The sequence below is a fragment of the Triturus cristatus genome, chromosome 5_2 (assembly GCF_964204655.1).
Source record: "Triturus cristatus chromosome 5_2, aTriCri1.1, whole genome shotgun sequence".
NCBI lineage: Eukaryota > Metazoa > Chordata > Amphibia > Caudata > Salamandridae > Triturus > Triturus cristatus.
In genome coordinates, this window is record NC_140588.1 from 1091519837 (window position 1) to 1091545660 (window position 25824).

General features: G+C 51.5%; 1 protein-coding gene across 1 annotated transcript in view; it reads left to right on the top strand.

Moving 5' to 3' along the window:
- The window catches only part of SDHA (succinate dehydrogenase complex flavoprotein subunit A), a 207259-nt gene that overhangs the window by 93979 nt on the left and 87456 nt on the right, over positions 1 to 25824 (top strand). The window contains exons 5-7 of the mRNA XM_085608457.1: positions 1048 to 1212; positions 21252 to 21400; positions 22985 to 23109. Coding sequence (XP_085464583.1) covers positions 1048 to 1212; positions 21252 to 21400; positions 22985 to 23109 — 439 coding nt within the window. The remainder of the gene's footprint in view (positions 1 to 1047; positions 1213 to 21251; positions 21401 to 22984; positions 23110 to 25824) is intronic.

Here is a 25824-nt window from a genome sequence, read left to right on the forward strand (position 1 = left end):
TCCAGAAAGGATTCCACAATATTCATATATGGCTTATGGTAGCCATATCAGTAGTGTGGGGACTCCAGCACATTCATGCAGCTGCCGTACACTTTGACTCATTATGAAATAAAGCTCTGTGGCACAAGATTCGCTTTGGGTTTTTGACTGCAGTAACATATATATGTAAGATAGAAAGGGATGGTGACTCGATAGGCGTAGATTTGATAGCCAAAAGGTTAGGGGTGGGTGGAATTTGCGTAATCGCGTTACGCAAATCTCCGTGAAACGGTAAAAAATCTCCGAACACGCAGAAATTCCGCGAACACGCGGAATTGCTTGTTCGCGATACTTTTTTCCTGTTCGCGATCGCTGTTTGCGTGCTCGGGGTAAAATATCTCGCGAACACGCATATTGAGAACGCGAACAAGCAAAAAATTTCGCGACTTCGCGGAACGCAGATTTTTGGGCAATTTCGCGTTCTCCGCGGAACGCGAAATTACCCAAATTCCGCGAGCGGAACGGAATTTACCGCCCAGGCCTACAAAAGGTATGTTGTTCTGATATCTAAAGACGTGACTTGTTTTTTCTTAAATTGGGCCGTGTTGGATCTTGCTTGAGTTTTTGGCTTGTGTGAGGAAATGTTCCTACCCCCTAGTTGGTCTGATTCTTCGGACGATCCAAGGACTCACTTTGTCCGTAGATAGATCAGTCCTTCAAAGTTCGACAGACATACTTTTCTAAAGCAGCGATCTCAAACTAGTGGGAGAATCGCCACAGAATGTGTACGCAATGTTTGTGGAAAGCTCATCTGTGATCATTGTTTGTGTATTAGTATGCGTGGTCTCTCCTGCACTTTGTGATCACACTGTGTGTTGATATGCTGCTAAGTATAGGTAATTGAAAGTCAGCCACAGCAATGTGCGTCTGCTCCTTCTGGCCCAGGGCTGCCGGGAGGTCTGATGAGGCCACAGTACTTTTGTAATGCGAGTAGGGTCACCAGCTGAGAGAATGATTGATTAATGTTCAAATTGAACCCAAAATGACTGTTTCCTTTCTGATTACCAGCTGGAAAACTATGGCATGCCTTTCAGCAGAACAGAGGAAGGAAAGATCTACCAACGTGCCTTCGGAGGGCAGAGCCTCCAGTTTGGCAAAGGAGGGCAGGCGCATCGGTGCTGCTGTGTGGCGGACCGGACAGGCCACTCGCTGCTACACACCTTGTATGGCCGGGTAAGGTACTGAATGTTTTATAGTATAGTTTCCCGAGACACGTGTAGTTTTTTTCGTGGCTTGAATCTGTTATAGATGTTCATTTATTGCATGCATTTCTATAACCGGAGTCAAGCAACAATCCATTGTTCCAGGTAAGCACCTTTCTTCCAAGGTAGTGTAGCTTGAATTAAGTCAACAAAAGGAGGGGGGACCAAGAGCTCGTTTCGGTCCAGTGTCCGTGCTCCACAAATGACTGCTAAATCACAAGGGACACTGTTCCATGTAGAGGGTGCAAGGTGTCACCCAGTCAAAAGAGAGGAAAGCTATAGAGTAGGAAAGATCTAGAAGAAGAGGGTGAAAAAGAGAGAGGCAGAGGTTCATCCCCAATATCCAGGATCCAATCCCGAAGGGGAGGGCCAAGTCTTGCCTCTTAGTTGCCCTCACACACCCCGAAGGATGTCATGCTTCATCATCGGGCTTTTGTTCCTCGTCGGGCCGGTGTTGCAATGCCCGACGGGCCCCCGAAGGGTCACTTTAACGGAGATCTTTAAAGAGAAAACCCGTTTGGTGAGTGGGTGTGTGTGGTGGATCCAGTGAGAAAAGTGGTGAGGTGCGTGCAGGGGTAGATAAAATTACCTAGGGGCTTCCACTGGTGGACTCTTTAATAGTGTAGTTCCCCTGGTAGGTGAAAAAAAACAGAAGGTCGGTGAGTTACAATGAGGCCTAATGTGCCCGTTTAACTTAACAAAAGGTCGACATGTTTCACGCCTAAATAGTCAGAATGATCAATGGCGTTTCTTCAGGACCTAACTAATGCGGTGATTGTGCACGACAGAAAAGGAAGGGGTTCCAGGATGGTAACCCACATGGGTGTAAGGTGGCTTGACATAACTGACATCCCCGCCTCCCTCACTGACATTTTCCGCACCTTTGAGGAAGTGTCGGGCCTGAGAGTCAACTGGTCCAAATCGGGGGCCTACCCATTTAGTCCGAGCACGCCTGAATGTGATATCCGTCTGGGAGGGGACAGGCTGCACTGGTACCCCACCACCTTCCGCTACTTGGGGATACAAATATACAGAAACCCAGCTGACGTCTTGGAGGGAAACCTCCTCCGAGCGATAGCCTCTATCCGCGCACAAATCGATTTCTGGAACACCTTACCCCTCAATGTACCTACCCGCGTAGCGCTGACCAAGATGATTGTGCTGCCTCGGCTACTCTATTATTTTGCAAACATGCCCGTGTACGTTCCCACCAAGCTATTCCGCGAGCTAGAGGTGCTGCTGCGCAGCCTTATTTGGAACAAGGGGAGACCGCGCGTGGCGCTGACCAAGCTATACATGCCCACTGACTCGGGGTGCTTGGCAGTCCCTAACATGGAGCTATACTACCTCGCGGCGCAGATGCAATGGGTGGCGGGATGGCTGAGCGGCAAGCAGCTTGAGGATACCGCCTCGAACGCAGCTGCCTGGTCACGAACGCGGATAAACACGCTGTTCCACCCGATTACCCGCGCGATATGCCCTTCCCAGATACACCTGGCGGTGGCGCGCAGGTGTTTCCTGCGGTGCCTTCGCCTCACGCGCGCAACTACGCCATATGCCCCGATCTTACCGCTTTTAGGCATGCCTGGCCCGACGGGGCCGCTCACAGAGGCCCAATTGGCTGACTGGGAGCGCGCAGGGGTAGACACGTTGAGTGACCTGTACGCAGATGGTGACTTGCTCACCTTCGCAAACTTGGCTGATGGCACGGCTCTCCCGGCGGGGCAGTTCCTCCTACATGCGTCCCTCTTGCGCACACTCACTACTGCCTGGGGCGACATCACAGTAGAACCCCCGATGCACAGCTTCATACAATACCTGCATGTTATGGGCAACGGCTCGCACATTATACACTGGCTAGCGCAAGCACTTTAGGCACACTCGCAACCGTCCACACTACCGCTGAGAGAACGCTGGGCGGCGGACAGGGGAAGAGAATGGACAGACAAAGAATGGGCACTGATCCTGGCTGGCCCAACCAACATCCCACGTAACCCCCGCTTTAAAATTATACAATACTACATACTGCAACGCGCATACCTCACGCCCGACAAGATAAATAGATACTTCTCGCTGACGGACGCAGCTTGCCAGCGTTGCTTGCTACCGGGAGCAGACCTCCTGCATATGCTGTGGCACTGCCCAGATATACGGGCATATTGGGACGAAGTATTGACACTACTTGCGCGCGACACTGACGGGCAACCGCTGCACACATGGGAAGCATGCATATTGGGATTGTATAAGCGCACAAAAAACAACAAAGTGCAGGCACGCTTCTGGGACATGGGCCTTATAACGGCCAAGCGTCTGCTTACTAAGCACTGGAAGGCCACGACCCCCCCACACGTTAGGCACTGGAAAGCCTCCTTCATCAACTGGGCACAAGCGGAGAGTGCGGTGCTCCTCCGCGAGGAAACCGCGGGGTTCCGGAAATTCCCCATCGCCCAGCTTTGGGATGAACTTCTCAAAGCGTTTCAGATGGCCTGCCAGGATCGAGGGGTAACCTGAACCATTAAACTCTACCGATCTCTTGCAGATTGGCGGAGACAGCCCTAAAGCTGTGGCGGGGCTAAATCCCGGCCCCCCCCTGTTCGCCTCTGGTGGCCCCTACTCCCGCCCTAAATGAGCCCGACACCAGGGGTCTGCCACTGCACAGATATCACACGCACCCATTGAACACTGCTGACGCGATATGAAGCGGCGTACACGACACCTGGCTGGGGACCCAGACGGGAGGATGTGACCACTTCGCCCCACCCTGCTATTCCCCCTTCCACGCAGCAAAGCGCCCCGAGTACCAAGCAAGTGAGTGTGGACATTGGCACTTTGGGGCCCCGACCTACCTGGGCCCCCCCCCCCCCCTCCTGGCCGCTGTCTCCCGCGCGCAGTGCGCAGCCCTGCTGTGCCCCACTGGATGGCTGCTGATCCCTCCGCTCTAGCACGAGATGATCTCCCCCCCCCCCCCCTCCCCCTTAACCCCGCCTGAATTTATGACCCTAATCCCTACTCCCCCTATCGCCGCGTAAGCGTAGGGAGCAGTTTGTTTATTGGTCAAGTTTTCTGACCGGATTCCTGCCTTATCACAGATTGCAGACGGTGGATGCGTCGTCAGGCAACCCCGCAGCGCTACCCTATTTAGCGTGCGCCGCTCTCTGGCAGCGGAGCAGCGATGACACACGGGCCCCACCAGGGATGGATACGTCCAGAGCACGCAGTAAGATCTTGCTAAGGGCACATTGTGTTGACAACTGGGCGTACCCCGATACTCAGTGGCTTGAAGGGCGCAGCGCTGGGGGGCCAGATGCATGCCACATAGCCCACGCATGGACCCGACATACGAAGCTGCAGACTAGACTCGCCGGACTTAAGTGTTAGCTTTTATATCTCAGTGAGCTATACTGACGCATTACTGCCGCGCTCCGGCCCGCATTGCGAACACGTCGCTGCCGCTGTGCTGCCCGGGGACCCATACGATTGAGATTCACCACGAAGACCTGTACAATTCTAGATACGGGCCTGGGTGGCGGCGGCGGCCGCCGCGGTGCGAGCTGGGCTACAGCGCCGTCTTTGTTGCCACCGTTACGAATCCGAAACACCACACAAAAAAGAAAAGCAACATAGACCTACCATCAAATAAAGTGTACACCTAATGACTGTCACATTGCCAACATGTACAACGCCGCCGGACCCCCGGGTTGCCGGCTGAATGGCTGTGTCATATTGTCTGGAAACATCTGCATGTTGTCTAACTGCTTCGGCACCATGGATGGTGAATGTACACTACATGATGATGCAACTGTGAACAATAAAGGTTTTCCAAAAATTAAAAGAAAAAAATGGGTGTAAGGTGGCTTGGGGTAGACCGCAGGGTAAGTGTCCCTATTAGCGTTTATTCTCTGCTCCGCTCTGGATATCTGAGGTGCTGGGCCGGGTAATGGCTTCCTCTGTCGTTCTCCGTCGCCATGCTTGGCTTCGGGACGGAGTGTTCCCTGAGAATATTCGGGAGCGGCTCATCGACCTTCCGTTTGATGGCAGCCTGTTGTTCCATGCCCCGGCCGACACCGCCATCCAAAGGCTCTTGTTAGGGCTCCGTCCTCCTCCACCTTATCCTCCTCCTCCGTCCCCTCCTCAGTGACTTCTGAGTTGCGTTGATTCTGGGCCTTCTTAGGCCGGCTGTTGTGACTGTGCAGTGTGTTTTCTAGCCGTTTACGTTCTTCCTTGGGACTTTGGCATTGTTGGCTGCTGGACGGCCCTTGTGTTGATTGTGTGTGGTTCTACAGGAGTTGTTGTGCAGACTTGGCCCTGAGATTGGGCCTTCTGCTTTGCTTGGGCTGTTTGTCAAGCCTTCATCGGGGGTGTTTTCTTCCCCGTTGCTCTTTTGTTTCTTCCTCTGCTGCGGAACTTCTTCCAAAGAGGGTTCCCGTATCTTGGGACTTAACCTACCCTATGTGGGCTAGTGGTAGCTGTCATATGGCTTGCGCTCTGCTAGAGGGTTCTGGTCGCCTTCGTGTGCCTGTTCTCCATGGCGTTTAGGTAGGTTGCTTTTGCTTCCTGAGGTCGTGTGTGTGGCCACTCGTAGTGGTGGCCCGGGCATCTCCTCCTCTCCCTGCTCCTGTCCTGAGGTCTGGGATGATCCTGTGTCTCCCTTGCAGGACGTCGCCTACTCGGCCTTCCTGGGGCCTCGGGCTGTTCTTCTTGCTTCTGGCCTTGACTGCTGGCATTGTTCTGTCTGACAGGCTGCTCTCCATCTGGAATGGGTTTGCCTTCTTTTCCCTAGTTTCCTTTGGTCCTCTAGGCTTCTTCTTCTTTTTCTTCTGCTTTGCCTGTCTTGGCATTGGGCAGAAGCTATGTTGCCTTGTGGGGGAGTGGGGTGCTTCGGCCTCTGTCCTTGCCCTTGGTTCCTCTGCTCTGAGTGTACGAGCCTCTTCAGCCTTCTTTCCCTCCTACATCCCCTTGGGGTCGGTGGGGTTCTGCTTGTGGGGGTTCCCTTGGCCTGGCAGGGGCGAGGTTCTACCTGGTCCACAGATCTGGTCTCCAGGGGGGCCCTCTGTTCTGCATTGGCTGGTGGGGTCCTTTCGCAGACCCTGCTTCCCAGGGGGTATTGCTAGGGTATCTATTCTACGTGAAGAAATCTGCGGCAGGTAGTCTCTATCAGATGTACGAGTTACTTCCCTTCGGTAACGATGTATCGGGTAGAGATGATTCTAGCCGCAGATTCCTTCACGGCCCACCCTTCCTCCCCTCTTCTGCGAGGACCCTTGGGTTGGTCTTCGGTACTCTCCTCCCGGTGGGGGGCTGTGTCTCCTGTTAGTGCCTTCTTTGTTCTTGACGGGTGGCTCCGTCTGGGGGCGGTTCATTCCTCTTTTGGTCCTTTGGAGGATGGGGTTCCGGTGCTCTGGTGCCCTTCTGCTCTAGCTACTCCAGGTTTGGGGGGGATTGCTTCTATCCCTGTCCTCCCTTCCCTTCCTTCCATTGCTATCCTCTGATTAAGGGTCATCTGGCCTTGTCTTGCCCTTGTCCCTTGTGGATGGTTGCCCTCTAGGTTGGGGTGGCTTGGAGGTTTGTTGTCCCTGTCTGTCTTGGGACTGGTCCCAATTCTTGCTCAGGATGAGGGGGGTGGGCTTCCTACGTGTGCCATGACTTTTATGCCTGTTCTTGCCTGCGTGGCACAGGGATGGGAGGTTGTCTGTGCGGGCAGGGTGGCTGCGCAGGTTTCTGCTTGTTCTTCTTTCCCTGCCCTTGGGGTCTGCGGTGTTGGCACTACCCTGGTGGTGGTAGTCACCATTTCTTTCCAATTTTTCTGCTCTTCGCACACTGTTTCCATGCTCCCACAGTTTTTTATCTGGTTGTTCCGCGTTGGGGTGCGGAAAAGTTCTCAGAAGAAAACTGACATGGGCGTGCCGGGGCGGGTCTTATGTGACCTCGCTGACGTCACATACGCGGACGACGCCTCGGCGGAGTCACGTGATGTCGCCCCCAGCGTGCAGGGATGCTATGGCAAAATGCTTCCAGATCCAGTCTCACGCCTGGGGATAATTCTACGTGAAGGAATCTGCTGCTAGAATCGTCTCTACCAGATGCATCGTTACCGAAGGTAAGTAACTCGTACTTTAATATTCAGTACAAATTCAAAATGTTTGAAACATGTCAGCCCCTAAACTGATCTCCTCTTAGGAGCCATGCACGTTCACCTTGTTTCACGTCACATTGTGTACAAGTGTAATCCTTCCTCACACCACACAACACAGTCTTAAGTTCACTCAGACTCTTCTCAAGTTGTATCACTCGATGATAAACACCTGCATCCACCCAGAGTTGGCTAAAAAGCTGAATGCTTGTCTTTCTGGATTATTAACATACCTCTCGAGCCCTCAGGTGTATTGGACTTTAGTGATTTATGAGCTGTCAGCAGTTGAAACGTCTGGAAAAGCCAAACATTTATCAGCACTAAAACTTTACAAAGTGCTAAAAGAATATTTTTACAATGTGCAGGGAGAGAAATCTTCATTCATCGCCATAAATGTGAGAAAAATTTCCCTCTGCGCTCGGGTTCCCCGAAACACTTCGGCAACAGAATGGGTCTTATATTAGATCTTCTTTCATCAGAAAGAGTGACAAGTGCAGCATATCCATATGTACAGTTTGTGAAAGTCTATTCTAAGCCAGGTTTTCCGAATGCCAGACTTTAAAAATGTGCTAAAGCGGACCTTTTTCTCAGACTCCATTGCAGCACCTTTGGTGAACCCCTGCCATGTTATGTTTTATCAGTGAGGACATGTCCAGCCTGAAATACCTGCATTGAAAGAGTTGAAATTGTATCCTGTCCCTTGAAAGCTCCAGGAGCTTCTGCTTGTGCTTACATTTGCCTCACAGTCCGTTCTTTTTTCCGGCGCGTGTGACTGGGATCCTGGTAACTCATTGAGTGTTTTCACACCTCAATTTTCTTACTTTCGCTCAACATCGTTTTGGACTAGCTACAGTGTTCATTTGTTTCCTTGTACTTCTGAAATATTTTTTTCAGTCAAAAATGCAATCTTTCTTTGTGCAGTGCCTTCATGGGAAGAAGGAAGCTGCTTCGGTCACACACATCTGTGTGGAATTGCCTGCCGCCTTCTGCCTCAAAAGTGTGACATTTGTCAAAAAATGACCAAAAGGAAACTGAATTATAGATAATACATTTGATGGCGAAGCAAGCTGGATGACCTAAGAGTCCAGGGTAAGAAAAGACGAGAGCAGGCCTCCAGGGAACACTCTAGTTTCACTGGCAATGTGGCGAGATCTCCTTCGGACCCCTCAATCCAGAGATGGTAAAGACGACCTCCCCACCACCGTTCTCACAATCCACTGACCTGTTTATGGGTGAGGACCGTGGTGTTGCCATTGAGAGCATTAGCACCATCATGCTTGCTGTTAAAGGGCTCGGCAGCGAAAACTACGACTACATCGTCACCACCACTATTGCTCCAAGTCGTCGAGGCGCACACTGTCCTCAGAGATGTCAGAGCACCCAAGGTAGCGAACGGTATCCAGCTCTGTCGATAAAGTCTAGTTGTGTGACATCACTGTTTCAGTCCTTGACAGTGCCATCAGACCCTAGGTCATTCTTGACGTCGCAAGGAAGATAGATTTTGAAGATTTTACCAATGCTCATAAAGGGGCTTGGACGATCCCCGTTACAACCTTTGTGGCCTTCAAAATTTAGAAGACCCTTTAAAAGTTCCTGGTGTATCATTTCATTTCCCTTGTCCTCCTTGGATCGTGTTGTGTTTGAGATCTGTGCCTCCATAAGGAAGATGCTAGTGTCTCCTTGTCAGCCCTGGAAACGTATTGCTTCCCCTCCAGGATCCTTTCACTTAGAAGGGGGCAAAGAGGCATAGAAGGCACACATCTCCATCTCCTTCCCCTTCGTCCTAAGGCTCGTCGAGGGATAAAGACTCTTCCTTGTCGTATGCTCAGACAGCACCTGCAGCCACCCCAACAAAAGTCCCCGGAGTGGATAACAGTGCCACCTTTCCCAATGTGTTGGTTAGAGAGGCGACTGCGCTAAACATCCCCCTTGACCCACCGCAAACCACTGAGCTGGTGATGGTGGAATCGCTGCAGCCAAGAGCTGCATCAGGGCCGCTCCTCCCATTGCTTTCAGGTTTCCAGGAAGTGGCTGAAGAAATGTTTTTGACATTGGTAGTGAAACGGCTGCACCGCGGCTTATGAAGTGATACGAGTCTCCTTCTCCAGCTGCCGAGTTTCTCAAAACTGAGCCAGATCCAGAGTCTGTCAGACGTAGAATCGCTGCAGTACCAGAAACCTCCGCACTACTGACGAGGAGAGCAAGAGGATGGACACTGTGGGCTGAAACATGTTGCACGACGGCCCCTGCATTAAAAGGTTCTAGCACTGCTCTGCCGTCATGGATGAGACATATGGGATGGACGGAAATCTTTCTCCCATAACCTGCCAGAGCATCCCAGGGAAAGGTTTGGGGATCAACAAGACCTCTCCCCAGTTCTTCAACGGGTGATCAATGCTGCTGTTGAAGTCTGGTTATCGACAGGACGTCCCTCTCAGACACTCCTCGTGGCTGAGACTTGCATCCCTCAAACGAGATGCACAGCTGAAGAGTCTGACCTATGCTGCTTTGCCCCCTCTCTGTTTGGCCAGCAGAGAGGAAAGGATGGCCAGAATGGAAGGCCGGCCAAACATTAGCGGCAGTAGGTTTAGAAGAAAAGATTCTACAAATGTCACTGTAAACCTCAGGCTCGGTGTTACACTCTCGCATCATTGAGTTTGGCAGCGCGGCTCCCGAGGTCCAGGCAGCGCCGTCCTATCACTGTCCTTCATCATGCGTGGGGATGCAATGGAAGTCAAGCGACCTTCATTCAGGGCGCGCCATTCCTTTACATGGAAGAGGATTTGTATTGCGTGTCAGCAAAAGGACTACGACTCCATCACCTGCCAAGGAGACATCCTTCCTTATTTACTGTATCTGACTCTGTCGAAAATTGCAAGTTGGCTTTATTTATATGTTTATACATACTGCACATAGAAAGAAAGCAGACCACCCCTCCTCCTTCAGAAGACCGGTCATCAGACTCTCCAAACACCTTAAGAAGGTGTCTCCTCCTGTCTCTCTTGGGAATTGGATTAAGAATTAACAAATTGATGGGCCTGTCATTCAAGCCTAAAAATAAAGGTTCGGCTCCCGCTTTGCATTCGCCTTGATGCAGCACCTCTCCCCTGCAGCCTCTCACGGCGTGTTCAGACCTCGGTGGGGGTGCGCCCGACCCCGCGGATCGCCGTGCTACGGAGGGGCGGCGTCTGCGAGGCCCCGGCGGCGGAGAGCCCCGGTGGGGCGGCGACGGCAGCAGGCGCGGCTGATGGCGGAGCCCGGGGGCCGGAGGAGGCGCTGATGGATTGGCGGTGCTGACGGGCGGTCCCCGACCACCGATTACAGCGGCAGGCAGTGTGGTTGAGACCACTGTGAGAGCCCGGCGGCCACCTCGCCGGCTTGAGACGGCTGTTCCTCCCGCGGCGGAGGTGAGGGGAAGAGCCGCAGGGGCGCCTGCTGGAGCGCGCCCTGGCAGAGGTGGATGTCTAGTACCTGGGCCCCCCTGGAGGGTCCCGTGCAAGCGCTGCGCACTGGAGCAGGGTGAGTCCTGCAGGCCCCGATCTCTGCGGCGATCTGCCATTTTGCTGTGTGGCTGGGCGCTTTCCCCCTAACTGCCCGTGGCCCTGGTGAAGCGGTGGTGCTGGGCCTGGCCTCTCCTGGGGGGGCTGGAGTGGACGTCCGCCGCAGAGTGCGCCTGGACTCTGGCGTGGGGGCCATAGTGATAAAAGGCTCAAGAGGAGCTCTGACCTTCCTGCATTAGGGCATCTACTCTCCACGTGCCTGAATAGCTGCTGCGCCTTAATTGACTGTACCCCTCTGGTGTCCCCTGCGTGGCGCCCGGGGCTTGGCCCCCGCGCCTGATGTTGACACTGTGGGCCGTGTGATTCCTGCTGGCACTGCCGTCGCATCGTGGCATGGGGTGCGCCATACTTGTTCATAACCCGGGACGTGAGGGCCTTATTCATGGCGCCCTTCCTGTGTCCCTCTCCAGGCTGCTGGATGGACTTTCTGCTGGGGCTCAGCGCTTAAGGGGCTTGGAGTGGCTGGTGGAACATGGCAGCAGCCCGCCACAGGAGGGAAAAATCTCTAAAAGACATGCTCCTCAAACAGTGGCAGCCTCCACAACAGGGGAGATGACGCTCCAGCCACTAAAGCGTTTATGCTGGAACTGTTTACGGCAATCAAGGAGGATATCCAAGACATCAAAGACCAGCTTGCTGCGGACTTACGTGAAGTGCGCCGCAATGTGGATGGCATAGGGGGGCGTGTGGCCACTTTGGAGGAACACGACGTGAGCCGTGAGGAGGACATCCATCAGCTTCAGCAAGAGATGCTGCGACTGCGTGATCACCATCTTGACCTGCAGGCTCACGCCGAGGATCTTGAAAACCGGTCCCGGCGCAATAACGTGAGGATCCGAGGTGTGCCATGGAAGGAAGAAGGGGATGATCCGCGCAGCTATGTGCGAGCACTGTTTCTCCAGGTTCTGGAAGAGTCGGAAACCTTTGACATTCAAATAGACCGCGTGCATAGAGTGGGCCTACCAAGAGGTGCCAATTCCCCACCGCCAGACATCCTTGCGTGTATCCATGACTTCCAGCTGAAGGAGCGTATAGTGCACAAGGTGAGGGAGGCACAACCCCTACAGTTTAGAGGTCACTCTCTGACTATTTACCAGGATTTGACAGCCTCCATGCTGGCCAAGCACCGCGACATCAAGGTGGTGACGACGTATTTCAGGGAGCACGGGATCCCATATGCGTGGAACCCTTCCGCATCATCTTCAAGCACAAAGGAAAGCTCCTTCAACTCCGCTCCCTGTCTGAGGCCACTGGGGTACTTGGTTTGGGGTATGCACCTGCGTCGTCACAGGATGAAAAATCGCATACTCCACGCTGCAGACGCTCGATGGACTGGCAGAGGGTCGGGAAGGGTGCCGCTTCGCAGAAACCTGATCAAGCTACGCTGGAAAAGGAGCGGGGGGCAGTGCTCACCTCTGTCGCAAGTATCGGAACGCCCAGTCACACCATGAGGTTCTTCACTACAGACTCTGGGAGAGACACTTTGCTGGGAGTTGGGGGGGACTGGAGAGTTGCCCTGACCTGATATTGAGGACCTCTCCTCGGGCAGACTGGTGGGGTTTCTACCCATTGTGGGTTGAACGGCGGCCTTGTGCCACGTCCCTTCAGCTCTTCCCCTTTTTGACGGACATTGGTCATGTTTCACGTGCGTTCTTAACCCCTTCGGTGCTCATGACGGAACGGTTCCGTCATGAGCCACGGTTGAGCTGTGCTCATGACGGAACCGTTCCGTCATGACCACGCCCGCGCAAGATTCCGTCAGCACAGCGGCGGAATCTGCGCAGCATGGAAGGGGTTAAGGTTCTCGCTTTGTTTCTTGTTTTGGGGGGTTTTGTATGGGATCCGTTTTGGGGTAGGGTGGGTCGTCTCCTCAGTGAGTTTGTTTGTCAACTCCACACAAGGTACCCGTGCACGCATGTCTATCTTCCTCTATCATGGCCTTGATGCCATTTCTCCCCCGGGGGACGGATTGTTTCTCCCTAGCGCTTCTCTAACCTACACTTCCCCACCTGGAGTTTAAAATCACCAGTCTCAACGCGCGGGGTCTTAATACCCCGTTAAACGTAGGGTGATATTATCCCTCTTAGAAAACTCTGGGGGTGATATCTGCCTCATCCAAGAAACCCACCTGCTCTCAGTGGACACTCACCGTATGCGCCGTGGCCATTTCCCTCACCAGTACTGGTCCTTGACCAATAGCAAGCGGGGTGGGGTTGCCATACTTCTGGCTAGGCACTTTAAGGGCTCAGTATTGGGGACCGTTGCAGCAATCAAAGGGCGCCTCCTGGCTCTTCGGCTCCAAGTCGGCACCTCCACATGCACGATTGCATCCGTCCACTCCCCCAACAACCAGCCTGAAGTTCCTGATAGACGCCTGCGCCGAGGTTTTGCATTCTCCCGATGCTGCAGTGGTCATAGGCGGTGACTTCAACCTAGTGACGAATGGGGAAATTGATCGTTCTGGCTCTCGCTCAGGGGGTGCGGGTGCCCTTTTGGTGACGGGCCAAGAATGGATGTGCGATGCGGGGATTAGGGATGCCTGGCACTGTCTACACCCGGCTGAAGGGGACTTCTCTTACTATTCGGCCACACACGAGATATATGCCCGGATGGACAATTTTCTAGTTACCCCAGCTGCTTGGCCCTTAGTCACGGGTTCCACTATCGAGGCGAGGGCCCTATCTGATCACGCGCATATTACCCTATCCCTACGCTTCCCTGCTGCACGCCCAGCTGCTGCACCGCTTTGGCGCCTGCGAGACTCACTGCTTCATTCCTCCGACGTAGTTATCGCCATTAGGCGATGCATAGTGGACTATCTAGCGATTAATGACTGTGAAGATATGCCGCTCTCCGCGGTGTGGGAGGCTCTTAAACTGGTGGCGCGGGAGGCCCTCATTGCGAAGGCAGCCTTTGAGAATAAATCTAGACAGACGAAACGCGCTGACCTAGAGGCGTCCGTAAAGGAACTTGAGACCATACACAAGTGCACTGGCGCCCCCCAGGTCTGGCGGCAATTGAAGAGAGACTCAAGCTCTGGCGCCTTGACCTAGACCGAGCAGAGCACGCGGTGGTTCGTCTAAAGTACAAATACTTTGTGGGTTCTAACAAAGGTGGCCACATGCTCGCGCATTGTCTTCGTAGCCAGCAGGAGGCCCACTCGGTTACAACGCTTCGCGGCGATGGCGGCCGCTCTCTCTCAGATACCGCAGTCATAGTCTTGACTTTCTGCTCCTTTTATAGCTCCCTCTACGCAGCTGATTCTTCTCTGAGCCCCGATCCCCCTCTCTACCTTGGCGGTGCTGCGGTGACCCCTTTGCCGGCGGGCGAGTCCGATGCCCTGGACTCGTCCATCCGCATAGAAGTGATCTCTGCAATTGCGCGGCTGAAGCTGCAGAAGGCCCCATGGCTTGATGGCTTTAGTGCCCTTTTTTACAAAACCTATTGCGTCGAACTCGCCCCTTTGCTCAACCGTCTGTTCAACTTGTTCGCGGACACCGGATCCCTCACCCCATCCATGCTCCAAGCTTCTATTTCAGTCATTCTCAAGCCGGGCAAGGATCCTGAACTTTGCAGCTCCTATCGGCCAACCTCCCTATTAAATATAGATGCCAAACTCTTCTCTAGCATTCTAGCACACAGACTTAACCCCCATATGCTGGGTCTTGTGGACCCGGACCAATCGGGTTTCATTGTGGGGCGGCAGTGTGGGGACAATACTAAACGTATCTGCATCCTCATCGATAAGGTGCACCGGTCGAAAGAGGAAGCCCTTCTGTTAGCAATTGACGCGGAGAAGGCTTTTGACCGTGTGCATCGGCTGTATCTCTTTGCTACACTCGAGCATGTTGGTCTGGGGCAGCGGTTCCGGAAGTGGATCGCGAGTATCTACAGTGCGCCCCAAGTGGCGGTGCGGGTCAATGGCTTTCTTTCTGACCATTTCCATGTAGGGCGCGGTACTAGACAGGGGTCCCCCCTCGTTTCACCTGTTGGCCCAGCGACTACGAGAGAACCCCCTTGCCCGCGGCATTCCCTTTGGTCTAGACCAACACCATATTAGCTTATATGCTGACTACCTCATTTTTTCGGTGGCACACCGTTGACCTCCCTACCGGCAATTGTAGACGACCTTCAGATGTTTAGTCAGTTTTCCGGCTTCAAAATTAACATGATGAAATCACAAATACTCAATCTCACGGTCCCTCCGCTGATGGAGGGAACACCCTGCAATAGCTTTCCCTTTGAGTGGGTGACAGAGGGTATTACATATCTGGGGCTGACCCTCCATACCAGCCTAGTGCAGACCGTAGAGCAAAATTACTCGACCCTCTTGAAATGGATCCGCTCGGATATGAATCGTTGGCGTCGCCTTCCTCTGACCTGGTTTGAGAGACTGTCTGCGGTTAAAATGAACATACTGCAGCGGGCTCTGTATGTATTCCAAACACTGCCATTGGAACCCCCCGCACATTCTCCGGCAGATCCAATTGGTGATCGAGGGATTTGTTTGGGGCCTGACCGCACCGCGTCTCCTGAAATCTCAGCTTCAACGGCCTAAGAAACTTGGTGGGCTTGCCTTCCCTAATCTTACTCAACATTACCACGCTTTGCAGTTACGTTTCTTGGTAGAGTGGAACCGCCCCATGACGCAGAAATATTGGGTCTTCATGGACCAGACTGTAGCGGGTCATCACATCTGGCGGGACGTATGGATGCCGCGTGCGGATCGTGCCTGGGGCCTCTACTCCTCTCCTGTTACGTGCCCCACCTTGCAAGCCTGGGACAAAGTCTCACGTAAGGCAAACTTGACTACTTTTCCGTCTCCCATGACACTGCTTTTCATGAACCCGGTCTTTCCGCCGGGGATGCATAACGGCGCTGCTTCACGCTGTATTGAAGGGGGCTGTAAACGGTTGGGGCACCTTTTTGATCTCGGAGGCCTTATTCCCTTTTGGGAACTCCAATCGGACTACAACCTGACCGCATCTGATCTGTATCTGCACTCACAGTTGACTCACTGGATCTCTGCCCCCAGGACGCCTCCGTTTGCCATTCGCCCGTTCTTGCCACTCGAGAAATGGCTCTTGTCTAAGAAAGACGATAAAATTCTCCTCTCTGAAATTTACTCCTTCCTCTCCCCTGCCCTCCCCCGCTATCTCACTGCGGTACAGAAGCGATGGGAGGTAGAACTTGAACGCGAACTATCGAACAAAGAGTGGGAGGATGTTTATTATTGTGCGCACCACACTACCTTTCCCTCGAGCCACACTGAAACCGCCTTTAAGATCGCGACTTATTGGTATTCTACCCCGGCTAGACTCGCTAAATGGCAACCCCAATGCGATGGCCTCTGCTGGCGGGGATGCGGTAGCCCAGGGACACTGATTCACTTGCTCTGGCACTGACCCAGGATCTGGGAACAGATCCTGGATGACATTGATGCTGCCTTTAATACCTTCATCCCCCGCCTCCCGGCGTATATCCTCTTAGGCCTCCCAAACGCGCTCACCTTTCCTCTGTGTTCGCTTAGGGGGAGACAAATGGCGCTTGCGTTGAACGCTGCTTTATGGGTTATACTGGCGAGGTGGAAATCAGACCGGGTCCCGGAACATGTACACTGGGTGCACCAACTTTGGAATCTTCTGGCTATGGAGAAGGTTTCTATGACTGCAGCGGGGAAGACTTGGGCTCCCTTTCTATCTATTCTCACTACAGAATCCCGAGAATTGTCCTGCCCACAATACCTCCGTATACTCAAACTGATCCCTGAGGGCATTTCTGCCCTCCCCTTAGCACGCAAGACACACGCCCCCTTGCCAGTTCCCGCGGTGACCGGCCCGGAACGACAATCAGGACCAAGCGCCGACAATTTTCCTTTTCTTTTTTGGTTAGCTCACCGAGGAGACTGGGTGGGGGAGGGGGAGGGCTTGAATGTGGGGTTTTCTATAGTTTATCTGTGTTTTGGTTTTACTTACTGTTTACACGTGGCCTACTCCACTGTACCTGCAGCCCACATGGGATCAACCCGCAGCCCCGGAATTGCCTTGTTTTACAACTGGTTGATCGATAGCCTTCAATACTGGTTTTCGCTTGCTACATTCCTTCAGATGTGGCCGGCCCTGTTGGGTTGTAGGCGGCTTGCTGTGTATAACTTCTTGAATTTCATGTTGGCGTCGTACCTTGCCTTGCTTACACTGACTTTGCTTGGGCGGCCTCTGGGTTGTAGGCACCTTCACTTTGCGTTCTGCATTCTATGCTGTCAATAAAAACGATTTAATACTAAAACTAAAGGTTCATTGCAGGATCTGTCTTGGAAGACTGCCTTACTCATAGCAGTCAAACCAGGCTTTCTCATTAGAACTCTTCTGCTGTTTTTCATGCTAGAAGCATTCAAACACCTCATTTATTGGGGAAGTAGTCTCAGAATTCCACCTCAACAAAACCATCACACTCCCAAATTTGTTTTCCAACCCATCCATGCCAGCAGAGCGTGCTTTGCATCCTTGAGATGTGAAGTGTTGTTTGTTTCCCTCTGGATACAACAGACTCTACCCTAATCTATTCCGCTCTTCATCGGTTGTGGTCATGTATGCCAGGGCCTACCTACCTGTAAACACCGTATTGTAGTCGACATGGTTATGAAGTACAGTTATGAATTATCGAGTAATGTTCAAGCCTTTAACTGGCAGGCTAAAAGCACACTCCACCGGCGGAAGAACAGTCCCCACAGCTTGGCCGAAATCAATTCTTTTAGCGACATCTGCAAAGCCGCCATGGCCCGTCCATCCCTTCACAGTCATGGTCTGTCTTGATGCAGGTACAGATGCTGCCTCTGGCTGCTCCTACAGCTGAAAGAATCTATTTTGCTTGTCCTAACAGAAAATATGAAAAATGTTTATATAGTACATGTCGTTCTTGCTTATGCCCAAGAGCCGCAAACCTATGATCCTTTTTAGCTTGCGATTCTATTGTAGCGTTTTTGACTGTCAAAGAAGACGCCATGGTGCTGAGTACGAGGTTACCACTTAGTCGTAGACCTGGTTCTGCGTTGTGAAATCTTTATGAAAGTGTTAAATGTAGGGTGACCAACTGGCATGGCTGCAAATTCAAGACAGTGCGTGTAAAAATTCAGGACAAGGGGTCAAAATTCAGGTAAAAAATTCAGGACAGAAGGTAAAAATTCAGGTCAGAAATTTGGGACAAAAGGTACGTTTTCAGACACATCAGAGGAGGTCGTACAATAGTGTATAAGTAAGTAAATAGACAACCAACATAAGTACAAGTCAAAATAAGTTTATATTAATTTGAGACAATCATGCACCTCACTGTTTTGGTATGTGCACAGCTTTGAGCAACTGTGCAGGTCTTTTTGTGGTATTTCGTATGAAATTCTGTTTGCAGTTTGGGGTTCCTTTGAAGTGTTGTCCCACCCGCTCTGCAGGGGATGCAGAGGCCTTCAGCCTTCTTGACACCCCTTCACCAAAGACCTCCCTCTGCACAGATTCCCTCACTATCCTCCTCCCATGGTGCCCCCCATCTCCATATAGACCCTCGCCCATGTGTATGTCATTTATTTTGTAGTGCTGCTCAGCCCACTGTAGGGTGTTGAGCGCTTTAGCTCACACACTTATTGTTCGGAGACAATGACATGTAAGTGTGTAAATCAATATATAGGAAATGTTACTTAAGACCAGGAGGGCTACAAGGTGTACGAGTCACATGGCATCCATGCTGGTAGGTACTATATGCAGGGCCACTGAAATTATGCAGCAGGGAGGCCACATTATGCTGCAGGGTTGAGTAAATTATTTGACAAGAAAAGGAAATTTATGCGGCGTAATGCTGCAAATTTTGTCATAGTATTACCATATTATTTTCTCATTTTTGCACTTTTTAACACTTTCTGGTCATAGGTTGCACCTCATTAGTACTCGTATAACACCCAAATATAGTAATATGACAAGGAAGGTGACCAGTCAACCTTTACAAAGGGCCTTTGCAACATGTCACTGCCTTTTTTGTTATTTTTCTACCATTTGAGGTAGAAGCTGTTTTTAAATTAGAATCTTCAGATATATTCAGCTAATGATGAATTATGTGGCACATGCGCAAATCCATAATCATGCGAAAACTGTTGAAGCCGCACAATCGCATAATTACAGTGACCCCGAAACACAAACTGAGGATATAACACATAACATAGTGGTTGGGGTTATCTTTACAATTTATATACAAATGAATACTTTGCTCTGCATGTTACACTTTGTTCTTTAAAAGAGGCGCATTATGCCTTTATGCTTCTTTAAGATGAGTCAAAACCAGGATTAGTGAAACCTCAGAACTCTCCAAGAGATACATTAATCCCCAGAGTTAAATAGACATTTTTGTTATGGACCGAAAATTGCAGGCGCACAAAGCACTCAGACGTCTTTGCCTTTCATCCTGTCGGATATTTCAAAATGTAGCTTATTCCTCCATCACGGCTCCTCCACAAAAGAAGCATGCTGTGCCCTAGGCCTATGCAGAGGACGGCACGCCACGAGGGCACATTGCAAGGGAGGTGCCAGAAAAATAAAATCCCCCCTGCTTTGTAGCGCTAAATAAAGGAGCAAAGTGAGCTATCCTGGTCTTTCCTTTTGAAGTCTGTGAAAACTGTTCCCCTGATGAAAATGTGCAAAAATAATGCAAAATTATGCCTTTTACAGCAGGAAAGAAACTTGGCCAAAAACAATTTACCTATATTGACTTTTGTCTTTTATTCTTTCCGTCTTTTCATTTTCTTTTTTTCCTTATGACCTTCTCTATCCAGCTTTGTTCTCTACTTTCTTCCTTACATACTCCATTCATTTTTCTTTCCATCTTTCTGTGCATCCTTTTATTTTGTCTCTCATTCTCTCTATTCTTTAAACATTCATCCAAAAAGAATAAACTGAGTCAAGTGCAGGGCATCCTTGCCTGGCGCCTTCAAGGCGCAGCCACAGTTTCAACTCTAGTGATGCAAGTCGCTCGGGCTGCCCTTTCTCTCGTTGCTTCGTGACGCAGCAGGGTTTCATCCTAGGTGCTGCAACGTAGTCTGAGTAAAGGTTCCCTGTCGCTCGTTTGTAAACTCTGGCATTTGGGAACTGGAGCCTCGGAGAGGCTTTCAGAAAGAAGTTTGTAAACTCTAGCATTTGGGAACTGGAGCCTAGGAGAGGCTTTCAGAAAGAAGTTTGTAAACTCTAGCATTTGGGAACTGGAGCCTAGGAGAGGCTTTCAGAAAGAAGTTTGTAAACTCTAGCATTTGGGAACTGGAGCCCAGGAGAGACTTTCAGAAAGAAGTTTGTAAACTCTAGCATTTGGGAACTGGAGCCCGGGAGAGGCTTTCAGAAAGAAGTTTGTAAACTCTGGCATTTGGGAACTGGAGCCCGGGAGAGGCTTTCAGAAAGAAGTTTGTTAACTCTGGCATTTGGGAACTGGAGCTTGGGAGAGACTTTCGGAAAGAAGTTTGTAAACTCTGGCATTTGGGAACTGGAGCCCGGGAGAGGCTTTCAGAAAGAAGTTTGTAAACTCTGGCATTTGGGAACTGGAGCCTTGGAGAGGCTTTCAGAAAGAAGTTTGTAAACTCTGGCATTTGGGAACTGGAGCCTGGGAGAGGCTTTCAGAAAGAAGTTTGTAAACTCTGGCATTTGGGAACTTGAGCCTGGGAGAGGCTTTCAGAAAGAATCCAGCAGGTGATGGACATGGGAAGTCTTCGCCCTTTCTGATGACCTTTGGTCCAATGTAAGACCTACTCTTGGAGGTTCCGGGGTCTTCGAACACCGCAGGGAATAATTCTAACATTTATGGCTTCATGAACATCCCTTGGATGGAGATGCAGGAGTATAGTAGGGCACCCTTCCTCAGTGTGAGTCTGCAGCTTTGTAGTTGAGCTCAGAATCCTTCCTTGGCGGCCCCTTGACTGTGCCCTCGTCTCCTCCAACAGCCGCAGTGTATAACCCTCGCCAGCTAAAGCCTGGCACCATCTGTCAATAACCACTGAAGGTAACAGAAGGTCCATGGACCATTTATAGCTTGACACCACACCTCGGCCTTTTCTAATATCATTACGTCATCTGTTGGTATACCGTTACCATGCATTCTGAGTTTACAGTCCAAATATCACACACATCCGGTTTCAAGTCCGTGACCTTCGAATTGCTCCCAGATGCCCCTCACTTTCACTAACCTATCGAGGGTTCTACCAGCTGATGGTCGCATTGTAATGTTGAAGCTTTCTGTGGTGACATGTCATCGATGCCTCCAGTACTGTGAATATCAAGTTTATTCCTTTCCCTGTTTCAGTCTCTCCGATATGACACCAGCTATTTCGTGGAGTACTTTGCGCTGGATCTGCTGATGGAGAACGGCGCGTGTTGCGGTGTGATTGCGCTCTGCATGGAAGATGGCTCCATCCACCGCTTCCGAGCCAAGAATACAGTCATAGCCACGGGGTAAGTGCTGCCTCGGCATCCGCCCGAGCCCATCTCTTCTTTCACCAGCGCACTGTCTTGGATGTTCTTTCATATTTGTTCAATTTTGTTGTATTTTTATACGTTTTTTAAATAATATGATATCTAGTTTGTCTAATGGAGAAGTGGGGAGAGCGTACAAAGGAAGCAGTAATGTGTTCTCTTGTGATTGTAATGTTTATTCTAGCTCGTTCTGTCACATCAGCGGAGCCATTGAGGTGAAAAGTACCTCATACCCCAGAGTGTAAATCTGTGTTCTGTAATTATGTCGTATCAAATGTACAAATCCAGGAACCTCCCTAGATGTCGACACTCTTGCTGTGGCCCTGTGTCTATTCACAAACACAGTGCGCATTCCTGCCTGGCTATATTAATGCTATAGAGCTGCCAGTGCGCGTGCGCATACATCCACATGATGCAGGGTGCGCATACCTCCACATGATGCAGGGTGTGCATACCTTCACATGATGCAGTGTGTGCATACCTTCACATGATGCAGTGTGTGCATACCTTCACATGATGCAGTGTGTGCATACCTTCACATGACGCAGTGTGTGCATACCTTCACATGACGCAGTGTGCGCATACCTTCACATGATGCAGTGTGTGCATACCTTCACATGATGCAGTGTGTGCATACCTTCACATGATGCAGTGTGTGCATACCTTCACATGATGCAGTGTGTGCATACCTTCACATGATGCAGTGTGTGCATACCTTCACATGATGCAGTGTGTGCATACCTTCACATGATGCAGTGTGTGCATACCTTCACATGATGCAGTGTGTGCATACCTTCACATGACGCAGTGTGTGCATACCTTCACATGACGCAGTGTGTGCATACCTTCACATGACGCAGTGTGCGCATACCTTCACATGACGCAGTGTGCGCATACCTTCACATGACGCAGTGTGCGCATACCTTCACATGACGCAGTGTGTGCATACCTTCACATGACGCAGTGTGTGCATACCTTCACATGATGCAGTGTGTGCATACCTTCACATGATGCAGTGTGTGCATACCTTCACATGATGCAGTGTGTGCATACCTTCACATGATGCAGTGTGTGCATACCTTCACATGATGCAGTGTGTGCATACCTTCACATGATGCAGTGTGTGCATACCTTCACATGATGCAGTGTGTGCATACCTTCACATGATGCAGCGTGCGCATACCTTCACATGATGCAGCGTGCGCATACCTTCACATGATGCAGCGTGCGCATACCTTCACATGATGCAGTGTGCGCAACACCTTCATATGATGCAGTGTGTGCATACCCTCACATGATACAGCGTGCACACACCCTGAGCTCTTTGGGAAGTTTAATACTGGTCCTAGGAATGTAGTTCTGTAATGCTTAAGGATTCGTCTGGCCCCCTCACAGAAGCTTTATATACTGTTCAGGTACTAGTTGCATATCAGACAGACTGCTTCCCATTACACAAGAGCCTTGCAATGGGCACAGATGGTACCTTTTTATACACTTTTATTCTTCATGATTTGGTAGAAGGCACAGAGCACCAACAGCCTGTTTTTGCTTGTTCATTTGCAGGGGGTACGGGCGCACCTACTTCAGCTGTACGTCTGCTCACACTGTAACCGGGGATGGCATGGCCATGGTCACCAGGGCGGGGCTCCCCTGCCAGGACTTGGAGTTTGTGCAGTTCCATCCCACAGGTAAACAAGAATCACCGACATAAAAGAGCGGCAGACTTTAACCGTTTCCCACTTCTGTTACTCAAGCACATTGTGGTTGGCTTGTGTGATAGGTCATTGCCGAAGGCACTGTTGTGACTGCCCAGCAGTGAGTGTCATGTGGCATCCCACATGTGTCAGGGTATTTATGTGCATTACTAACTGTGGATAGAGCGCGAGTATGAGGCCTTACCCTTCCCCCCACTGTAGTTTTGCTTCAGTAATTTGATCACCTGCATATTCCTCAGCTGGCTTTTACTCCAAGATTTCAATGGTATTTAACCTTAAAACAAAACACCGCTGTCTGTAATGTGTTACAAACCCGTGCTTTCTGCTTTGTTCAGTGAGTCTGCAAGCATCTCACTTGTACTGTGCGTTAATTGTAGACAATGAAGGATAAAACCTATTTCAAAGCATGTCTCACCTAAGCACACTGTACATGTTTCCACTGTATAAACACACTGGGCTCTAATCTTTTTCTTGACCTTGAGAGCTTCTTCTATTTAAGAAGAACATTGCCATTGATAAGGGGGACACAGCCTGCATTTATTTAAATAAAAAAACTTTTAAATCACTCAATTGGAGCAGGAAATGGAGAGGAGGGTGGGAGCAACCGGTAAGAACTGGCAGGAGCCCACCCACCGCAAGGCAGCCACTCGCGCTTTGGGGATTTCACCTACGCTAAAGGAAATAAGTGTTCACTAAACAGACTGGGTTTAGGCAGGGCCACTGACATGGTGCTATTTACAGCTCTGGCATTTTCCCCTTAATGATGCATTTCCCACTACTGTTACATAATCTAGTACCTGCGCTAAAATCTACATATTTCGGCAAAATATTGAGGTCTTTTTGAGGGGTACCTTTTAGGCATTTACAGGTTCCTGGATCTTGCCCTGTTTGGAGTAAGTCCTAAGGCCTTAATACCACTGGCTGTGGCTCGGAGTGGGACCACACGTTCAGACAACGGTGACTCTGGAAAGGGGCCAGTGATGGAGCAGGTTCAAGCCGCTGCTTCGCTGCCCTGGTTTGTCCTCGGCAGCTTAGCAGGGCAATCCTTGACTCCTTGGCAGGTACGGTTCTTTACATGTCCTGGCAGCAGTCCTTCCTGTGATTTTGGCCTTGTGTGTTCTTCCTTGGCATCAAGACCCTTCTCCTGGCTCCTCACCGCACTAGCCTCATCGGACCGAGCCCAGGTGGAGCCCACAGGCTCAGACCCAGGCCGAGCCCAGGTGGAGCCCACAGGCTCAGACCCAGGCCGAGCCCAGGTGGAGCCCACAGGCTCAGACCCAGGCCGAGCCCAGGTGGAGCCCACAGGCTCAGACCCAGGCCGAGCCCAGGTGGAGCCCACAGGCTCCGACCCAGGCCATGCCCAAGGGGAGCCCAGGCCGAGCCCACAGTCTCAGACCCAGGCCGAGCCCAGGCCGAGCCCACAGGCTCAGACCCAGGCCGAGCCCAGGCAGAGCCCACAGGCTCAGACCCAGGCCGAGCCCAGGCAGAGCCCACAGGCTCAGACCCAGGCCGAGCCCAGGTGTAGCCCACAGGCTCAGGCCGAGCCCAGGTGGAGCCCAGGCCGAGCCCACAGTCTCAGACCCAGGCCGAGCCCAGGCCAAGGCCAGTCTCAGACCCAGGCCGAGCCCAGGTGGAGCCCACAGGCTCTGACCCAGGCCGAACCCAGGTGGAGCCCACAGGCTCTGACCCAGGCGGAGCCCAGGTGGAGCCCACAGGCTCTGACCCAGGCGGAGCCCAGGTGGAGCCCACAGGCTCAGCCCAGGCGGAGCTCACAGGCTCAGACCCAGGCCGAGCCCAGGTGGAGGCCACAGGTGGAGCCCACAGGCTCAGACCGAGCCCAGGTGGTGCCCACTGGCTCAGACCCAGGCCGTGCCCAGGTGGAGCCCACCAACCATGCAGCGGTTCCACCCCTGTCCTCTCTTACTTCTCATACTGGTTTATTAAGTTCCTGCATAGGTAGTTAAGTGGGATGAACCGAGTACTGGCTCAGCTGGTGTTGTAGTTTTCAAAAGTCCCAAGATTCCTGCAATCTTAGCCGAGTCTTTCTGACATTTTCGTAACCAAATGTGCAGGCTTTGGTCCGTGCTGTCCTTCGAGAGGACAGTTAGTCTCCTGTGAGAGACGTGTCTCGTGTGAAGGCCCCAAAGTCCGGAGGAATTGCAAGAAGAGAGGAAGTGTATAATTAGTGTATTTCACCTGGTAGGAGAAACCTGCACTAAGGTTAAGGAATGGCCTGGGGACATGTCACATCTACACAGCAGAGCTCTTTTGGAGGGTGCATGGGGGCAGGAGTGTCTCTGGATCCTGGGATGCCCAGATTGATAGCATCAGCTCATTACAAAAGACATCACCATTGTGTTCAGTACACATTTGTGGTATGCCAGAACCCACCAGCCCACTTAAACACAGAAACAAAACACACAATTTATGTCCCCAGACTGGTCGGATAGCAGGAGCTCCAGTATTGGGAGAATGAAGGCACCTTTTTAAGGTGAGAGCCAGTAGGCAGTCTGTGATCCGAATATAAACCCCTTACCACTACTACCAGTACCTGCAGAGCGTGGGTCAAGAGACCGGCGCTGTCTCACTCACGACAGCGCATTCTTGGGGCGCGCTAGCACCAAGCCCAGCTCTGATGTGTTCAAAAACGTGCAGTTAAAGGGATTGCATATTGTCGTGCTCACCAAG